The sequence below is a fragment of the Miniopterus schreibersii genome (assembly GCF_964146895.1).
Source record: "Miniopterus schreibersii genome assembly, chromosome: 14".
In the NCBI taxonomy this organism is placed as follows: Eukaryota; Metazoa; Chordata; class Mammalia; order Chiroptera; family Miniopteridae; genus Miniopterus; species Miniopterus schreibersii.
Window position 1 is genome coordinate 21,079,550 of NC_138114.1, and position 18,558 is coordinate 21,098,107.

Below are 18,558 nucleotides of genomic sequence, written 5' to 3' on the forward strand. Positions count from 1 at the left end.
GTTTGCCTTTTGATGCCTCTTCTGTGCTGAACGCCATCAATTAGTCCCCATTGTCTTTTGACTTCATTGCAGCCAGTAAAATACGGATCATGGCATCTGAATACTGGCGTGCAAGACAATCTTACTTTTACTCTTTTCGTTTAAATATGCAATGACTATGGCTTCTGATAAATACAGTTTTAGAATCAAAATAGTTTTCTGTAACATCCTGGAATAAAAACAAACAAAAAATCAGATGTAGCAGATGCTGTTGCTGTGCAGTCATGTCCTCAGGGCATCTGCCTTCCCAGGCTTTGCCAAGCCTGTGGCTTCTGACAGATGAGGCTGCCTGGCAGCGGATGAGAAGTGAGAAGAAAATGCAACTTGTAACCTTACCACCCAGAGAACTTATCTACTGCTGATCTTTCTGTGTATTTTTATATGTTAGTATACCTAAAACTCAAAGGACCATACTGTATATATTTTGTGTATGCGTTTCAATTACAGATTGTCAGGAAGAATTTTCTTCTTGCTTTTTCTCCAAATGGAAATTCTTTAGATTTGTATTCTCTGATAATTCTAAAGAAAGTGCAAGCAGATTCTGTTTTTCTGACATAACCATTATCAATAATTCTGTGTATATTTTTCCTGACTTGATATTTAGATAATATTTTAAACATCAGTGGAAGCATATTTTATTATTCTGTAACCTACTTTTTCATAAGCAATATTATAAGCACAAAAAATGACAAAAGACATACTTATCTGTTGCAGAAAAATTAGAAAATACAGAATAACAAAAAAAGAGTATAAAAAATGAAAATCACACCTATTTTGACTATCCAGGGATAACTACCATTAACATTCAGGGGTAATTCCTTGTAGACTTTGAAAAAAAAATTTTTTTTTTAAGTATGTCTTTATTGATTTCAGAGAGAGGAAGGAAGAGGGAGAGAGAGGGAGAGAAACATCAATAATGAGAGTCATTGATCGGCTGCCTCCTGTGCACCCCCTACTGGGGATGGAGCCCACAACCAGGGCATGTGCCCTGAGCAGGAATCGAATCGTGATATCCTGGATTCTAGGCCAGTGCTCAACTGCTGAGCCACGCTGGCTGGGCTGAAAATTTTTTACGTAATATTCATGTGAACAAGAAATTTAATCACACTGTCTAAATGGTTTTCTAACTACCTGTCACTTAGCAATATGTTCTGAGCATTTTTCTGTGACTGTAAGTATTAAGAAATTGTTAATGACCATATCAAAGCCTTTTTACTCAGCCTTTCTGTTGCTGGAGACTTAGAATGTTTTTTGATTTTTAAAAACATTTATAAAAGGCATCATGATAAACATCCCATAGTTAAAACCCTTGAGCACATCCATGATCATTTCCTTAAGATAAATTTCTAGAAGTAGAATTATTGGGTTAAAGATTTATGCATTTTAATGAGTTCAATAAATATTGCAGGTTTCCTACCAAGAATAGTTTTGTCAATTTACACTCTCTCTAGCAGAGAAGGAAAAATGACCTTTTATCTGATTTTCAACAAAGTTATTTATTAGTCTAAAAAAACAAATCTTGCTATCATGCAATAAATTATTTGTGTTTCCAGAGATCCTTTACCATTGACCTTTTATTTTTGGCAGCTGTTTGAAAGTTGTTTCTAATTTCTTTGCAGGTGAATTGTCAAAATTCTCACCACTGGAAGCACTATAAATATCTTTTTATTATTAAGTTTAAGCCTATGAGATCCTCTCATCCATATAAACTAAGTCCTGTTCATAAGAATTCAAAACTCTGCTTAAGTTAATCAGCTTCTGTAAAATATTAATAATTCATACCATAGACTTACCCTTACATTTCTCTTATTGCAGTGAAATCTCATCAGCAAGCTGTTCTACTATTACATGCTTGACTTCTTTGTTCCTTCCTCTGATCTGAAAATCTTCTCTTCTCTCCTTTAAAGGTTTTTCGGATGTGAACAGTTGGCACCTTCGTTTCCGCTGGTCCGGGAATGCCCCTTCAGAACTCCTGAGAAAATTCAGAAACTATGAAATATGAAATGTCCCTGCTCCATAGGAGAGAGAGCGAGTGAGCAAGACCAGCCACTGTGCTGCCAACACGCATGCAGTCTTTGTTCAAATCTTTAAAATGTCATGTTTCTATGTCACGTTTGTGAATTGCTGAGTACTGATTGATCCCTCCACCCTCGAACCCGTTATCACAATGTGTTTTTTAAATGAGAAAAATTTCAGAAGACAAGTGTCTTTTAATATTTGAATAAATTAAGGCTCTTAGATCCAGAGTAGATTGTATTATGTATGTTTTCCTGTTAATGTTGTTTATAGAAACCCACTTTTTAATCGATCTCTGTATTTAAATATTTCATTGATATATGATGATCTCTATTAGTACTGGATGTACAAGAAATGTTTTCTGACTCTGGACTTAAAATGAAATGTGAAATTACTTGTCTAGACCCCATAGAATGAAATAAATAATTTCCCCAAAGTTCGAAATGAATGTATAATTCAACTGTATTTGGAAAATAATTTGAATAGGCATTTCTACTTTCATTTTAATAATCTTAAATTTAAAAGGTTATTATTTATTTGAGGAAATATGTTCCTACCAGATTTCTTTTGTTAGTTAGCAAGTGATCAGAAATTTATTTTCTTATAGTCTGAAGGCTAGAAGTCCAAAATCAAGGTGTTTACAGGTTTGGTTTCTTCTGTGGCCTCTCTCCTTGGTTTTCAGACGACTGCTTTCTCACCAGGGCCTCATGTGGCCTTTTTGTGTGCATGTACATCCCTGGTGTTTCTACTTCTTCTAGTAAGGACATCAGCCATATTGGATAAGGGCCCCACCCTGTCAGCTTCACTTCTTTAAAGACCTTATCTTTAAATAAGGTTACATTCCTTGGTACTGGGAGTTGGAACTTCAATATGTGAATTTTGGCCCTGGCTGGGTAGCTCAGCTGGTTGGAGCGTCATCCTCGTACACCAGGGCTGTGGATTCAGTCTGTCTCTCATCGGGGAACATGCAGGAATCAACCAATGAATGCATAAGTGGGTGGAACAGCAAATAGATGTTTATCTCTTTCCCTCCTTCCTTCTCTCAAATCAACAAATTAAAAAATTACTTTAATATATGAATTTTTGGGGAACACAATTTCATAATATAGGTAAAAACTTTTTTTTTTACAAAAAACAAATACAATCCTGTATTGGTTCCCTTAATTTTATTTGAATTTTTATTGTTTTGTCAAATCTGTATAGAGAATTATTTCTATCAATATTTTACCACTTCAGTAAAATGTGATTTGGCATTGTTACCATACCTGCAAATTTTACTTTAAAAATAGAGAATAAATGCAAAAAATATATAGCATGTTAAATTAACAAAATGAGATTTTGGACTACAATTGCCTGTCATAATGCCTGCCTGACCCAAGTAGGCACTCAAAAAAAAAATAAAAAAATACTAGCTTGAATAAATGAATTTTTAAATCTAAGAATCGGAGTTTTAATTTTTTTTCTTTTTTTCCCCTCCCCAGATTGATTTACAGCACTGACGACTTTTAATGATTGTCAATGGGATAAACACTGCCACCTGTGGCGCACTCTGCTTTTGTTACAGATGGATTTCCCAGTTGTCGACACGACTGAAGGCCTGCTCTCATTTACTTTTCTCTCATGTGAGGCCTGAAGCCTCCAAATAAGAAACGAAAAAGAGCTCCACGAATGGGGATTTCTGATGGTCCAGGCTTGTGCCAAGCACTTTATGTACTTGATCCCATGTAACTTAGTAGGAGACCTTTTATCCTTAAACACTAAATGTGCTCCTGAACTCAAAGTTTAAAAGGGAGGGTACTGTGCTTTGATAATACAGTTTTTCTCTGAATGAAAAATAAAGGGGAAAAGTAGACAACTTTTCTTCAATAATTTGTTTGAATCCCCAGTGTGTTTAGCACAATCACAGTTGTACGTATGAGTAATAGCACATTTTCAAAGCCATTTATTTTTTATTTTGGCTCAGCTTCATAGCAGAACAAATCGATTATGAGAAGATAATTTTATTAAGCTCTTCAGTCAGCTCTAAATGCTAACAATAATTAGTTTATCTCATATTTGATACTGAACATATAAATGAATGTGGTACATATTTCTTGAGAGCATTATTATGTGAAAAATATTGTACTGTTGTTTGTGTAGGCTAAAAAATGCCTCTTAAGTCATGTTGATGCTCTCAAGTAGTTGATAATTTAGTGAAATAATCCAGGTATCTGAGTTTCGTATAGTTTAAAAGGAGCATGTGGAATTAGTATAAGTATGTAGTATGCTTAGAACATGCCTAGCACATAGTAAGCACTATGTGTACTCATCACTATTCTTATTATATAATTATGTGTTAAGTCTTGTGATAACCAATTAACAGAATTATGGCCTCCTTCCCTCTGCAATCCCTTTCCCCCCAATTCTGTCTCCGAGGCTCTGTTTCTTGTATATCTTTCCAGAGATGTCCTGTGCATGACACACATAGATGTGTTCCTGCTCTTTTTTTATGCAAATGGTTACATACTATTAAAACTGCTGCACACCTTCCATTTATCCAGTGAATCCTGGAGATTTTCCCATTTTTGGTACATGAGTGCTACTTTATTCTTTTTATCTGCTTGGTGGCTTTCCATTGTGTGGATGAACCATAATTTAACTTGTTCTCTATTGATGCTTTTCAAGGTTACTATTAATTTTTTTGTGATTCCAAGTAATACTGTAATGAATAGCTTTATACATAGTATTTCTTGTATGTGAAGTATACCTGTAGGATAAATACCTAGTACTGGAGTGGATCAGATAGTACACACACACACACACACACACACACACACATTTAGAATTTGATCATCATGTTCTTAAACAAATAGCAGATTCAATTTTGCTAGTTTCAGAGATCTTAAGGCCACTGGATTGGAAAACCCAGAAAATAGTGCTTGTTCATTGGGATATGTGCCTTTAGGTTTTTTTTTCACTCTAGGCTAGACTTTGTTGAGTGGCTCAGTTTGACATTGTGCTTATGGAACAATTTCCCCAGTACCTCCACTAACCCCCGATACCAGGGAGTGCTCAAGATATAAAGCAATAATAAAACCAGAGTACACTTTTCTTCTGGTACCTTCCACAGAGACAGGAAGAGACCAGGGTGTTTTTTCGGTGTTATGGCTTCTTGCCTTCTGGGTGTCCTGAAATGTTGAAATACAATTCTGAAACAGTTTTGCTCTTTTAAGTTACAGGGAAACTCAACAGAGCAACTCTGGAAATCCTAGGCAGAATTAATAATTTCCTAGGATCCCAAATAGTTTCCAGTCCTCAGTGGATATTTCCCAGCCTGCCAAAGATATGCCCTTTAACGAACAAATTAGAAATACAAAAACGACTTTGCAGATATTTCTTGTAAAGAGAGAGCTGGATAAGGCAAAGATAAGATTGTTTTCCTGCTTATGAATTTTCATATCCTTTCTGTGCCCAGATCTGATGGTGGTTCCAAGATCAATCACAGCAGCAAGTGTCGATGACTAATGCAGTTATTGAAAGGGTCTTTAATTTCCTGGAGGGCAAACACCATTACCCACCATCTCCATATCATAGACGGAGAGATGCCAGAACTACTGGGGAGTCAGTGATGGAAGAAATTATAAAACTGATGCAATTACTGAGAAAATGATGAAATGTCTCACGATGAAAGGCTTCAATTCCCTTCAATTTCAGGTTTTGTGATATGCATCAGTGTAGCTGTGTCTTGCAGTGTGATTACTCTTCGCCTTTCTGTGTCATCTCGCCCTCACTGTGGGAGCATATTCTGCATCAGGCTGCACATACTCATCTCTTCCTCTCCTACCGAGGCTGTTTCATTTCCTCCAGAGTTTTTGCCTTGCTGATTTCTTATATTTATTAGCTGCCAAGAGTGAATGTTTCCATAGTGGAGTCTAGGTTCGGTTTGTGGAGAACTAGATCTTGTTTGGTTCTAACCTACTATGGGATTTAGGGAAAATCCAGTTTCTTCTATCTGTGGCTGGAAGTGAGAATCATCCAGTGTGGCTGCAGCTCATAGACTGCAGAAGTAGAAGTGAAGGATTAGTGAGGCAGGGAACGCAGAGAAAGGATGTGTGTTTATCATTTTTGCACATAACTCTTCCTCTCTTACTGTTCTTTTTTTGGGGAAGGCAGAGATAGAAAGGGAGAGATTACAGTTAAGCAGCTATATCTATATACACCAGCTCCAAGCACCTCAATTATCTTTTTACATTCATCTGAGTGTGATGCCATTCTTGATAGCATCCCACCTCTGAAGATAACGGGGATTTGTCCTCAGAGTAAAGTATATTAAATATAAATAAACCATATTAAATACTTTGCAGCTTGTCAGACCATTAGGGGAGGCTCTAAAACAGGGTTTAAGAATAATGATGATAAAAACTCCTGCCGTTAACAGTATTCAAAGCATTTTCTCACAAATCTTATTTGAACTTCCCAATTAACCTCATTTGGTTGAGGAATTTGTGGCTTTTGTTACATTCTAAAAACGATAAAATGAAAAACATTATTTACAAAACATCATTGGGGTTCTCAACCTTGAAATCACCTGGGGAAGATGAAAACCCTGATGCCTGGGCCCCACCCCAGAGGTTCCGATTTATTGGGTCCCGGAGCCCCTTCCGCTGGGATTTGACAGCTGCAGGGTAATTGTAACGTGCTTCTCAGGGCAGGACCGCGGTGGCTTAAACAAATACAGGTTGTAGGTGAAATGGTTAACGTCTTGATGGCTCTACCACGTACAGGAGTCAGGAGCTCTCCCTCCCGTACCACCAGTTATTTCTGGGGGCCCCCACGACCCCAGGGGCACTCCATTTGGGCTTCCAAACAGGTCTAGGAACTGCAGCCGCGTCTGCCTGGGCTGCGCTCCCCGTGGTCGTCGCGGGGAGACCGCTTGGAGCGCCCCCTGCAGGACGCTGAGCCCCTGCGGCCAGAAGAAAGGCCTCGCCTGGGGCCTGCAGCTTCTCCTCTCACCAGGCTGGCTTTGAATAGGTTCCCAGCGGCTGGGGCTCTCCCTTGTTTTTTTTTTCCCCTTGAGTCCGCCTGCCAGCGCGCACTGGCCAGAAGAAATTCCCAGCAGGAGTTTGCAGCATAGAAAAAAATATATAGTTTAATATTGAATTGGCCGATACAGTATGTAGTTTCAGCTTATATAGGGCAAAAATAAGAAGACAAGTGGGTTGGGGGTCCAGGGTGGGTTAGGGGTGCAGAGTTGTGCTGGGAGCTGACTGGTCGCAGGTGAGGTAAGGGTAATAAATCATTTCATTAGGTCTTGAGGACAGCTCTGAGGTCTGGTTTCATGGGAAAGTAGCAAGGGAGTATGTCCACCTTGGGGCTCACGAACTGAGACGTGTTATCTTTAGCATGCCAGAGGTCCAACTTGTGACCATTAGTCAGGTCCTTGCTACTGTCTTCTGCTGCCTGGGATGTTGCTGATTATCCCGGGGAAAGACTAGGTCTCTAGGTGTCCTAGAGCTAGGATTTAAAACCACATTTAACCAAAGTCATCAGGACCCTCAGTTTCACAAGTGGTTACAGACCTGACTGCCCCGAGCACAGACAGCGTTCTCCAGCCTTCCTTCTCCTCTCTTACCTTGGCAGATGACTGACAAAGGTTCTGGGGGTGTTTGTGTAGAGGGAGCAGGATGTGTCTCCACCAGTAGCAACTAGCTTAAAATGCTGTTTTAGAAATTCCATCAGTGCTCAAACAATAAAAATGTGGCCCTGAAAAGTTTGGAAACAGAAGCTTATCAAGGTTGTTCTCCAGATAATAATAGAAATGTTGAGCTGCATGACCCTAGGCAAGTCTTTTACTTTTGCTTCTATGAGCCCATTTCTTCCCTTGTAAAATGAGGAAATGTAAACCTCATTTTACCAGGAAGTAAAACAAACCCAGGAAGATTGTGAACTAAGCCAGACTTCTGGTATTCATTTTGTTCTAAATTCTAGGAATCAGAGTCTATACATTAAGGCAAGGACACCACATTGGCAAACACCCATGGTCATGTCGTCCTTGGTGTATTATGTGCTATTAAGAGGGTGGCTCTGGCCCTAGACAGTTTGCTCAGTGGTTAGAGCCTTGGCCCTCAGACTGAAAGATCTTGGGTTCGATTCCAGCCAAGGGCACATACCTAGGTTGCAGGCTTGGGGCACATGCGGGAGGCAACTGATTGATGTTTCTCTCTCTCTCTCCCCCTCCCATTCTCCCTGAAAAGGAATGGAAAAAATATCCTTGAGTGAGGATTTAAAAAAAAAGGGTGGCAAGGTCATAAACCTTCCCCTGCCTCATCAGTAAAATGGGATAGTAATTACCGTGATGTAGTGCACAAATATTAACTATTAATAGTAGCAATTGGGAAAGAAAAACAGTGACTAAAACTATTTTTCCCCCCAACACCTTCCCATTCTCTAGAATGGTGCTCCAGCATCCAGGAGCTTGTTACAAATGCAAACTATTGGACCTCACCCCAGACCTATAGAATCAGCATCGGTGAGAGGTAAGGCCCAGAAATCTGTTTGGAATCTCCAGGGGATTCTTATTTATGCTGAAGTTTGAACAGCACCATTCTAGAATCTTGCTCCCAGAAGTGTGGTCCAAAGCACAGAATCGTCAGTATCACCTGGAGACTTAGACATTCAGAATCTTGTGCCCTGCTTAGGATCTGCTAAATTATCTGTTTTAACAAGATCTCCACGTATTTCTATGCACATTATGTTTTGAGGAACTGTTCTTTAATACAGAAACCACTAGCCATATGTGGCTATTAAAATTAAAATGAAATTAAGTGAAATAACATCAGAAATGCATTTTCTCAGGCACACTAGCCCTATTTCAAGTTCAAAAGCCTCATGTGGCTAGTGGTTACTATGTTGGACAGTGTAGATCACAGAACATTCCCACCTTCTTACAAAGATCTACCAGAGAGTACAAATCAGAACCACAATGAGATATCATCTCACAACTGTTAGAATGGCTGCCATAAAAAAGAAATGTGCTGGTGAGGATGTGGAGAAAAGGGAACTCTTGTGCACTGTTGGTGAGAATGTAAATTGGTACAACTATTATGAGAAACATGGGGGTTCCTCAAGGAATTACAAGTAGAACTACTGTATGATTCAGAAATCCCACTTCCAGGTAGACATCCAAAGGAAATGAAAGCAGGATCTTGAAGAAATAACGGCTCTGCTATTGTTACCCAACTACAGGGGTCCATTTGCTTGTGTACATCAAAGCCCAATCAGACACGAACAGGAATTTGCAGTCAAGAAAGTAAGGGTTTATTTTTTGAGAAAGTGAAAGACCTGGCTCCCCAATGGCTTCTAGGGGATGGGTCATATAGGGGAAAAACCATTAGTCATGGTGGCTCTACCGATTGGTTGGGGCCAGGGTAGGGAGCACTTGATCACTGTGTCAGGTCCTCATGTCAGCCGTGGCATTGATCTGCCTGGTCATCATTAATTCCTTCTTGGGGTCAGGAGGCCTGGATTTTGATCTTGGCGCTGTCATTTTCTAACTCAGAGATGGTGGGCAAACTAGTAAATACAGAAGACCTGCTGTCTCCTCAGTGAAGTGAAGGGGTTGGGTTACACCGGGAAGTCTTCCTTGCTCACCTTACGCTGGCTCAGGTGCTCCCACAGTACCTGAAGCAACCCGCACCTAATGCCGCGTGTCACACCATCTTGTCGTTGGTTACCTATCATCTATTGCTACCACAGGATTGTGAGCTCCTTGAGGCAGGGACTGTCTTGTTCACTACTTGATCCTCTGGCTGGACCCCTGGCCTCACACACAGTAGGTGCTCAATGAACGCAGCCCGCCACAACACCACTGTATTCATGGGAAGTCTGTACAAATGTATGGTAAAAATTCAGAGAACTAGAGAAGAAGCCATTTGTCTGCATCTGTTTTAACTCTTTGCCCTGGGCTCCGCCAGGTACTGCTCCTCTGTTTCCTATTTGGGGGTCAGGCTCTGAGAGCACCCCTCTCCCCACCTAGGGCTGCCACCTCATTGTGCTGACACTGATTATGCATTTAGTACAGTGCCCAAGACAGTGCTGAAGACGACTAACGTGCTTGCCCAGGGTAGAATTTTTTTGTGTATGTGTTAAAGGTTTTGTGTTTTTTAGTGATGAGGCTTAGGCCTTACAACTGGTTTCAGAGGGAAAGCAAGAAAGCAACACAGCACTATGGGTGTTGAAGAAGGACTTGGAAGAAGGACTTCTTATTCAAGGAAGACATCAGACGGTAGATATGCATGTACAGGTGAAGCCCTGAAGTGAAACGGGCCAGGGGAAACCTTTTAAACACATGTAAGTTGGTTTCTGCAGTGAGTATGGAATGAGACCTTAGGAGCAATCCCATTTCTGGGTAAAGGAGAATTTCACAATGCAAAGTTACCACGTGGAAAATGTGTAACCTGATATTTAGTCATTTTAGCACAGTGATACATCAAAACTTTGGCATTTTGGTTAACTAGTCTTACAAAAAGCCTGGCTATTTCTTTATGGGGTGATTTCTAAGATCTTTTCTATTCTAAACATCTATGCTAACCTGAGTAGAATTTTCTCTATTATTTAAAAAAATTATCCAAAGTAGGTTCTACTTTTACTAAAAACTGATGGAAGATATGACAAGGAAATGTAAAGATCTCCCCCTGGGCAATATATTTACATTGTCTCCTAAAAAACCTGCTTCAAATCTCTAAGCTTGAATCACCATTCCTCAGATGGCCACAAGATGGCAGCCTTGGGCTAATAGAAGAAGGGTGTCGTTTCCCCCCCCCCCCCCCCCCAAAGCATTTGCTAGTTGCTGTGATGTAGCAAAAAAGACTCCAGATCTGGTTGTTTCTTTGCCCCTGCACCTCTACAGTGTGGTCAGCTTGTATTCTTGTCCACCACAGACATTTCATGAATAAAAACCCAGAGGGGCTTGAAGAAATCTTAACCCAGCGGAAATATCAGGAGGAGCACTTTGCAAATGATGTGATTGTCTAACCACTGTGCTGTACACCTGAAACCAATACCAAATGATATTGAATGCAAACTGTAATTGAAAAACAAAGAAATTTTAACCCAGCAATTCTGCAAGTTGCTCAGGTCAGTTTGCCGATGTCAATGCTGGGTGGAAAAGGAATATTTTTGTTCACAAGGACCATTTTTTATCTGAAACTTTGTGGTCAGAGGTAGGATTGATGTGGATGCTTAGCGGTGTATTTTAGGAAGTTAGGAAATAAGAGTTAGGAAGGTATTACAACACTGAAAATGTAATGGAATATCGCTAAATGATACTATAATTAATTAAATGTCACTAGAAGGAATCCTTCATCAGGGTAGGGACGGGTTGCTTTGCTGCCCACTATATCCCATGCATATAAAAAAGTTGCCACACACTGACTACCTTCTCCAGTCAATTCTGGTCTTATTCGCACAGTTTCCTCCACAACAACTCTCTTGGAGAACGGGCCCAGAAGGAGCCCTTACTGGACTCTACTCCCCTCTTCCCCATTCCCAGACTCTTTTCTGCCTCTACCTTGACTATGTTCAGTATAAATTTACTTCCTATTCCTAGGATCTATACAAATGTTTCACAAAGTGTGGTCAGTCATTAAATAAAGTGTAGACTCCTGAGCTTGCCTCATATCTATTGAATCAGCAGTGAGGCCCAAGAATCGTGTTTTCAATAAGTTCTCTTGGTGATTCCTCTAATGTGTGAGAATGTCTGATATAAAAAGAACCTCCCACAGCCTTGGAGCCTGGTGGGTCAAGGAAGATACTTCCTCAAACAGCTTGTCAGGTAAGCAAAGAGAGAAGAAGAAGAAGATGATGATGATGGTGATGATGATGATGTCTAGACCATAATAGACACACATGTATCTCAGAGTCAATCAGTCAAAGCCAGCTACCTTCAATATCTCCCAAAGCGGATGCTGAACCATCACGTTGCCAACAAAGAACGGAAAGTAACATGAATTAATTACTGCTATCATTCAGGCTGCACTGAGCTTTGCACCCGTTATTTTAAATGCTGGAACAGGGGAAAGGAGGGGACTGGCGGAGGGGTAGTAAATCTTATAACCTAATAGAATGATACACTTCCCCCACAAGTAGATACTAAGACCATAAACCCTCGGCTTGAAATTCATTAGCCTCTTTCCTTTGAAACTGCTATCTTACCACCATGACGCTCAGTGTTTTCACTAAGGATTCCCCCGAGGGTCAATTTCAGAAGCAGCTTTAGGGACCAGTAGCTGATATGGTAGAAAGTCAGACATTAAACAGCAAATACAACTAGTAAACAAACATGGCAAAACATAGAAGCTCTAGAAGTAATCAAAGAAAAGCAAAGTACTTACCTACTAAATTAGCCACACACACAAAAAAAGTTGCAAGTGATAATACTCAGTGTAGCTGAGGCTCCTTGGTCCCAGATTTCCTATGCATTACTGCCGCACTGTACACGGGTACAGCTCTTTAGCAATGCAATTTAGGAATATGTATTTAGAGCCGTGAAATTGTCCATATACTTTGTTTCAATATTCCTATTCTTAGAGATGTAGATACTAAAGAAATAACATAAAATATGGAAAAAGCTTTTATCTCAAAGATGTACATCCCAGCATTATTTAATATTATTATTTAGAAAAAGGGAAGTAGCCCAAGTGTGCAACACTTGCTTCATTAACTTTGATGCAGCCACTGTGTAGTGTATTATAGAGCCATCACAAATCACGATTATGAAGACAAGGAGCAGCGAAAGCATATGAAATAATTCTAATGAAAAGATATAAAATATAATAGATGCTACATTATTTTCTGTGCATCTCTGAAATAGTCAACAATGTAACTTTTAATGTAACTATATATTAAACTGTATAAATATAGAACAGGAAGGAAATGTGCCACAGCGATAAAGCTGGAATGCTTAAATGCTGGATTATGGATAATTATTTTTATTTCTTTGTTTCCCTAGTTTTATGTAAGGGAGAGCCCGGGCTACCTCCTTTAGCCTCTTGAACCCATTCTCTGCCCTGTCCCCAGCTGCAGAGGCGGATTGGTTGAGTTTGGCCAACGGGGAGGCCCCGCGAGAAGGCAGCGGGAAGGAGGAGAGAGAGATACAGCCCCTCCCTGCAGGGATCCCCTCGCATTGTGTGCCCCTCAAGGAAGGTCACTGCTCCTCTGGGACAGCCCTCTCCTCAGAACTTTCTTCTGGTTCTGGTGGCCCCTCCCTCCCCTCTTGTTGTCTCTCGTGGTTTCTTCTCTACACAGCTCCATTCCTTTGTGAATACTCTCTTTATTAAACCCATTTAGAATTGTTATAAATGGAGTGTGCCTTCTGTTTCCTGCTGAGCTGCTGACTAAAATTGTTTTAATCATGCCTTTTAAAAACTTTATTTTTAATTTTTATTTTATATTGATTTTTAAAATCATGCCTTTTTATTTTCTATATTTCTGGTGCTTTGACTCTGGGGAGACTGCTCCTTCCAGGGCTAGGCAAAATCTAAAGACAGTGAACAACTCACCTGCCAGCGTGCCCTACATACGCAGTGAGGCAATCCTGAACCCACACCTTCTGCGCCTCCTTTCTGGAGCTCTTTCACTCAGGGCCACTATTCCCCTGCCCTGCTCACCCCTAGGCCAGGTATCAGACAACTAGGGACAGCTCTGAAGCCCCACAGCCTGCTGAAATCATTCAGAGAGCCAGTCCGAACCCTGCTCACTCGGCCTCTCCTGCTCCTTCCTGCAGGCGCCACAGTGCTCTAGCCCACGTTTCCCCCTCGCTTCCTCAGCCTCCAGACCGACCTGGGGCTGCCTGTGGGTCCCTGCACTGACCCCCTGGAGTGGCATGCCCCTTCTCCCCTTGCGGACTGTAACAAATTATCTTTTCAGTGGCAATTTTCTCCTGATCTGCTGGCCTCACCATACCTGAATAACTACATACAAGTAGTTTGATAATTGTATCACTTTTAAAAAGTGGACAGCACCCCCCAGAACCTGTGGGATTGCAGAAGAGTCATAACTGGGAAATGTTACAGCTTGAGTGGTGGGTTGTTTGCTGGAAAGATGAAAATCTCTTTGTACTCCCCAATAGCCAAACATTCCCTCTAATGAGAAATTCCCAAATGCTGCAGTAATAATAATAGGTAATAAAAAGAGAGTAACTAAAAAATTGAAATATGAAGATACAGCCTAATCAGTGACAGGCTGGATGTTTTATAGAGACAATCTTGAGAAAACTGGTTAGAGGGTTATTATTATTTTTTTAAATGAAGCTTAAAAAGTAGTGGGGGAGAAACAACGAATAATTTAGAAAGACATACTACTCGAAGATGGTGCTAATGTATTAATATGTGTTAGAAATGAGTGGCCCAGGAAGCATCAATCTGCCTGAGCAGTGGTCATTTTTCAAGCATGGATGAATGTAAACCAAAATCAAATTGTCACAAGTAGAGCAGAACGATATATTGGCTAATTTTCATGGCAAAAGCAGGAAACAAGAACAGCAAGATAGCAGTGTCTCTGCCTGCATTTTAGAAATAAATTAATTTCTAAAATGAATCTACCCTCAAGTCAGTCTTGCAAAGGAGTTGGGACTGTCATGATATTCATGTAAGTGAGGTAGGATAGTAAGAAGCGAGGGAAATTCCTTGGCAAGTGGAATGGGGAAACAGACAGATTCAAACTGGCTTTATCCACCACCCTGACTCACCTGCCTCTTTCTGCCTTGCAGGGCCATTTGCTTAAGCATTAAGACAATTAGGTTCTGCGTGGCTCAGCGGTTGAGCATCCACCTAGGATCCAGGAGATTGAGGTTCGCTTCCCAGTCAGGGCACATGCCCAGGTTTCAGGCTCCATCCCCAGTGGGGGGCGTGCAGAAGGCAGCCGATCAATGATTCACTCATCATTGATGTTTCTATCGCTCTCTCTCCCTCTCCCTTCCTCTCTCTGAAATCAATGAAGATACACACACACACACACACACACACACACACACACACACACACACATATAAAGACAATTAGGTTCTGATTAGCATCAAATAATCTCAGGAACAAAGCCTGGGGTCTGTTGATCACAGAGACAGAGGTTTGGTCAAACTGGAGATAATATCTAGACCTCAGTTGTGTTTTAGCTCCAGGCCCAGAAAAGCAGCAAAACCAGATGAAGCAAAACCAGATGATTGATCTACCCTGGAACTGATCAATCAATAGAGACCAGGACCCTGAAAGGACATACTTGGAAAGCTGATGAATATTCTATTGAGAGCTTTCCCTGAAACCCCCCTAAAATCCCTACCTTTAGAAAACAGATAAAAACCCTTAAGACAATGTGCCCATTGCCCGCTCTTATCTCTAGAGCATGTCCTTGTCTCCCCCGAACCCTTCCTTTCTCAGGCACGTATCCTTTGCTTTCTTTCTCCTAAGCTCCAAGGACCCTTCTTTTGCCTCCATAACTTGTTTCCTGAGTCTATGCAGCCCAGCTGGCTCACTTCCTCTGCCTCTGTGACTTTCTTTCTAAAAGGCTAAATAAGCTTTTGGCTCTGAATTCACTCTTGGCTGAACTCAAGAACCAAGGTATCATACTGCCACTAACATAAGTACTGAAAAAAATTCACTGAGTCATCCATCTCATCCCTACGAGGTTCTGCAAGCAGAAGCAGTAACTGAGAGTGAGTCTCAGGGACCTCCCAAAACTCCTTTGTGTTATAAGTAACCTTTGTCATTCAGCAGGGAAAGTTTCAGACCTGCTTTTTAAAAAATTTTTTATTTTTTGTAACTCCAGTCTTTGTTGTCCTTTTATGAGACAGTGGCAGTGAGCACTACATCCAGGGGACATTTGAGTCAGCAGAGGCTGTGGTTATGGAAATTATTACTGGAGCATTTTGAATTGTTTCGAAGGCCTTATGCCTACACGTTTTGACTTTCCTATTAGGGGGGTATGGCAGATACAGTTGGTTGCTCTCTCATTTCCCATCCATCTTCCTTCCTTACCAATGGAATTGCCATTTAGTGTGAACAGCAATACACCCAGCCAAAAACACTTACTGACCTAGAATTCCTTTTAGCTAGTTGCAGTCATGTTACATAGGCCAAGTAAATGAGACATAAACTGAGGATTCTTGTCTCTCCCCTTCCTAGCTGAATATAGACGTGAGGTCCTAACAGCAAACCTGTTACGACGATGGGACAAGCAGGGGACAAGGACAGTGCATTAAGAATGGCAGAGCAGAAAGATGGGAACAGCCCTGTTCCCTGCTCCATCTGAGAACTGCCTACTCTCAGGTTTGAAGAAACCCCTACGTGTTTCAGTCACTAGAGTTGGGTTTTCCATTAGTTGCAGCTCAGTGTGATCCTGACTGAAAGAGGGAAGGGGACCAGCTAGGAAACGAACGCAGTTATTTATAAGTGACTTGAAGGCGGGCAGAAGAGGTTGGGATTGGACAGAGAGGATGGGCTGAAGATGTGAATGTGGCGAGTGGATCTGTTCAGCCAAGTCTCAAAGGGGATGGGGGCTGTTTGGGGAACTAGCTCAGGTACCACAGAAAGCGATCTGCAGCCTCCAGGTGTTCGGGACCCCCAAGGACACCTGGAAAGTATGGGGTGGGAAGGGGAAGGTGAAAGTGGAGGACGGGAGCAGAAAGGAGCTGTGCAGGGCCTCACAGCCTAACCTCCCAATTTCCTTTTATTAAAAAAATACTGGGTCAATATACAGTAGAGAACTAGTTAAGCGAAAAACTATCTATTAAGAAAATTTAGATCCCACCATCCAGAGATGACACTTGCTGCTGTCATTTCGGTTGTTTCTTTCCAACCACCATTCATTCTTTTTCTCCCATTCTGGCCACGTGAATGAATTGTGGAATAAAAATGTGATCATAATATGAATTGTTTTCCAAACTGTCCAACTTTTTGCACTTGGCAATGCACGGGGAAGGCCTTCCCATGTCCTTAACATCGCTTTAGTTAGTGTGTGGATGTAATCATCATGGTTTGGAAGTCCAACTTTTAAAAGTTTTTATCATCTCCTATTTCACACCACTTTGGGATGTGGCCGCGACCGTGGGCGGTGACCCTGGGATGGAAGGAGAGGCAGCATTAGCCTTGTCATCAGCTTTAATGAGACGACAGCTTGTTTAGATGGTGACAGCTTGGAAGCTTCCAGCACTATTTATGTTCCTTTTATTTTGCGAATTTGCTCTTCACGTCGAGGAACAAGATTTTACAGCTCCTGGCTTGCCGATTAGAACTCAGACTCCGACCTTCAGCGTAAGCAGGGGCTGTTTGCTGCCCGGACGTTCGTTGGATTTTCTCCGGCACATTCAGCTTTTCCGTCGGCGCCCCGTGTAGCCAACGCGTGTGGGAAGTAAAACGGGAAGAGCGAAGGGTATGATTTGAGAGCATTTAACAAAAAGCAGAGTAAAAGGAGAAACCACCCGCTCTCGCAGCGAGCAGGGTTCGAACCTGCGCGGGGAGACCCCATTGGATTTCAAGTCCAACGCCTTAACCACTCGGCCATCGCTGCTACGGAAAAGAACGGGAGGCGGGGACACTTTAGTGTATTAATAACTGTGCGCACGCGCGCCACACCGGGAGTGGGCGGGGCTACGGCTCCCTGAGCTCCGCTCTCGGAGGGGCGGCGGGGCGCTGGCGGCTGAAGCTGTGGGACCTGCGTCGTGGGCCGGAAGGAGTAATGGAGACTCCCCTAAGCCGTGGACTTGAACACCTCTAAGTAGAAGGTCTTAGGGACCCTTTTCTCCGCTCCGCTCCGGAAAATCACAACCTCGTTTGGCTTGCGGTCGCCGGCCTGGCTTTTGCTCTCCCGCTTCCCGACTGGGTGGTGGCGAGAGCGGGGAAGCTCGGGCCCGCCCGGGGCCGGGCTGCGGGCCGCGCGCGGGAAGTTTCCCCGAAGGGCAGCGTCCCTCCCGCAGCGCGTCTCCGCTTGGAGCCGCCTCTTTTTGCGGAATTGTGGGACGGAGGAGGCCTGAGCAGCCGGCCGCTGCGGGTGCGCCCCGCGTCCCGGGCTGCTGCCCCTCGAGTCGTTCCTCATTGTCTCTGCCCAGTGACCCCGCCACCGCGAGCCCTGCGGCAGGAAAGCGGGGCCCTCGAGTGCGCTCGGCCCTCTCGCGTGACGGGGACCTTGGAGGGGGTTGGAGAACCAGGTTCTGCGCCTTAGGTCTGCACTCTAAGTGCCATGAATCCCCGCCCTTGTTCGGTGTAGCTGCTGCATTAGGTGACTTTTTTGCGTCATTTCTTTAAATCTCTGGGACCCGCTGGGGCTGCACCCCCTTCGCCCACCCCAGGGAACTGAGGGGGGGAGGCGGCTCGCGGGGCTGCCCGGCAACCCCGGGGCGCATGCGCAGCTCCTACCGACGCACGTGGGCCGCGCAGGCAGCAAGTTCTGTTCTTGGGCAATTTGGACAAAAGGATATGTGGCCTTTACTAGTTTAAATTTCTAAAACTGTGCATGCAAACCTCACCGTCTTTCTCA

At 42.5% G+C, this 18,558-nt stretch overlaps 1 protein-coding gene across 3 annotated transcripts in view; it reads left to right on the plus strand.

Annotated features, from left to right (window-relative positions):
- Positions 1 to 3,492, plus strand: part of DNAJC12 (DnaJ heat shock protein family (Hsp40) member C12) — a 43,068-nt gene extending 39,576 nt beyond the window's left edge. For all 3 annotated transcript variants that reach the window (XM_081157993.1, XM_081157994.1, XM_081157995.1), the window contains one exon: positions 1,947 to 3,492. In XM_081157993.1, coding sequence (XP_081014119.1) covers positions 1,947 to 2,041 — 95 coding nt within the window. In that variant the 3' untranslated portion in view covers positions 2,042 to 3,492. The remainder of the gene's footprint in view (positions 1 to 1,946) is intronic.
- Positions 3,493 to 18,558: the final 15,066 nt, after the last annotated feature.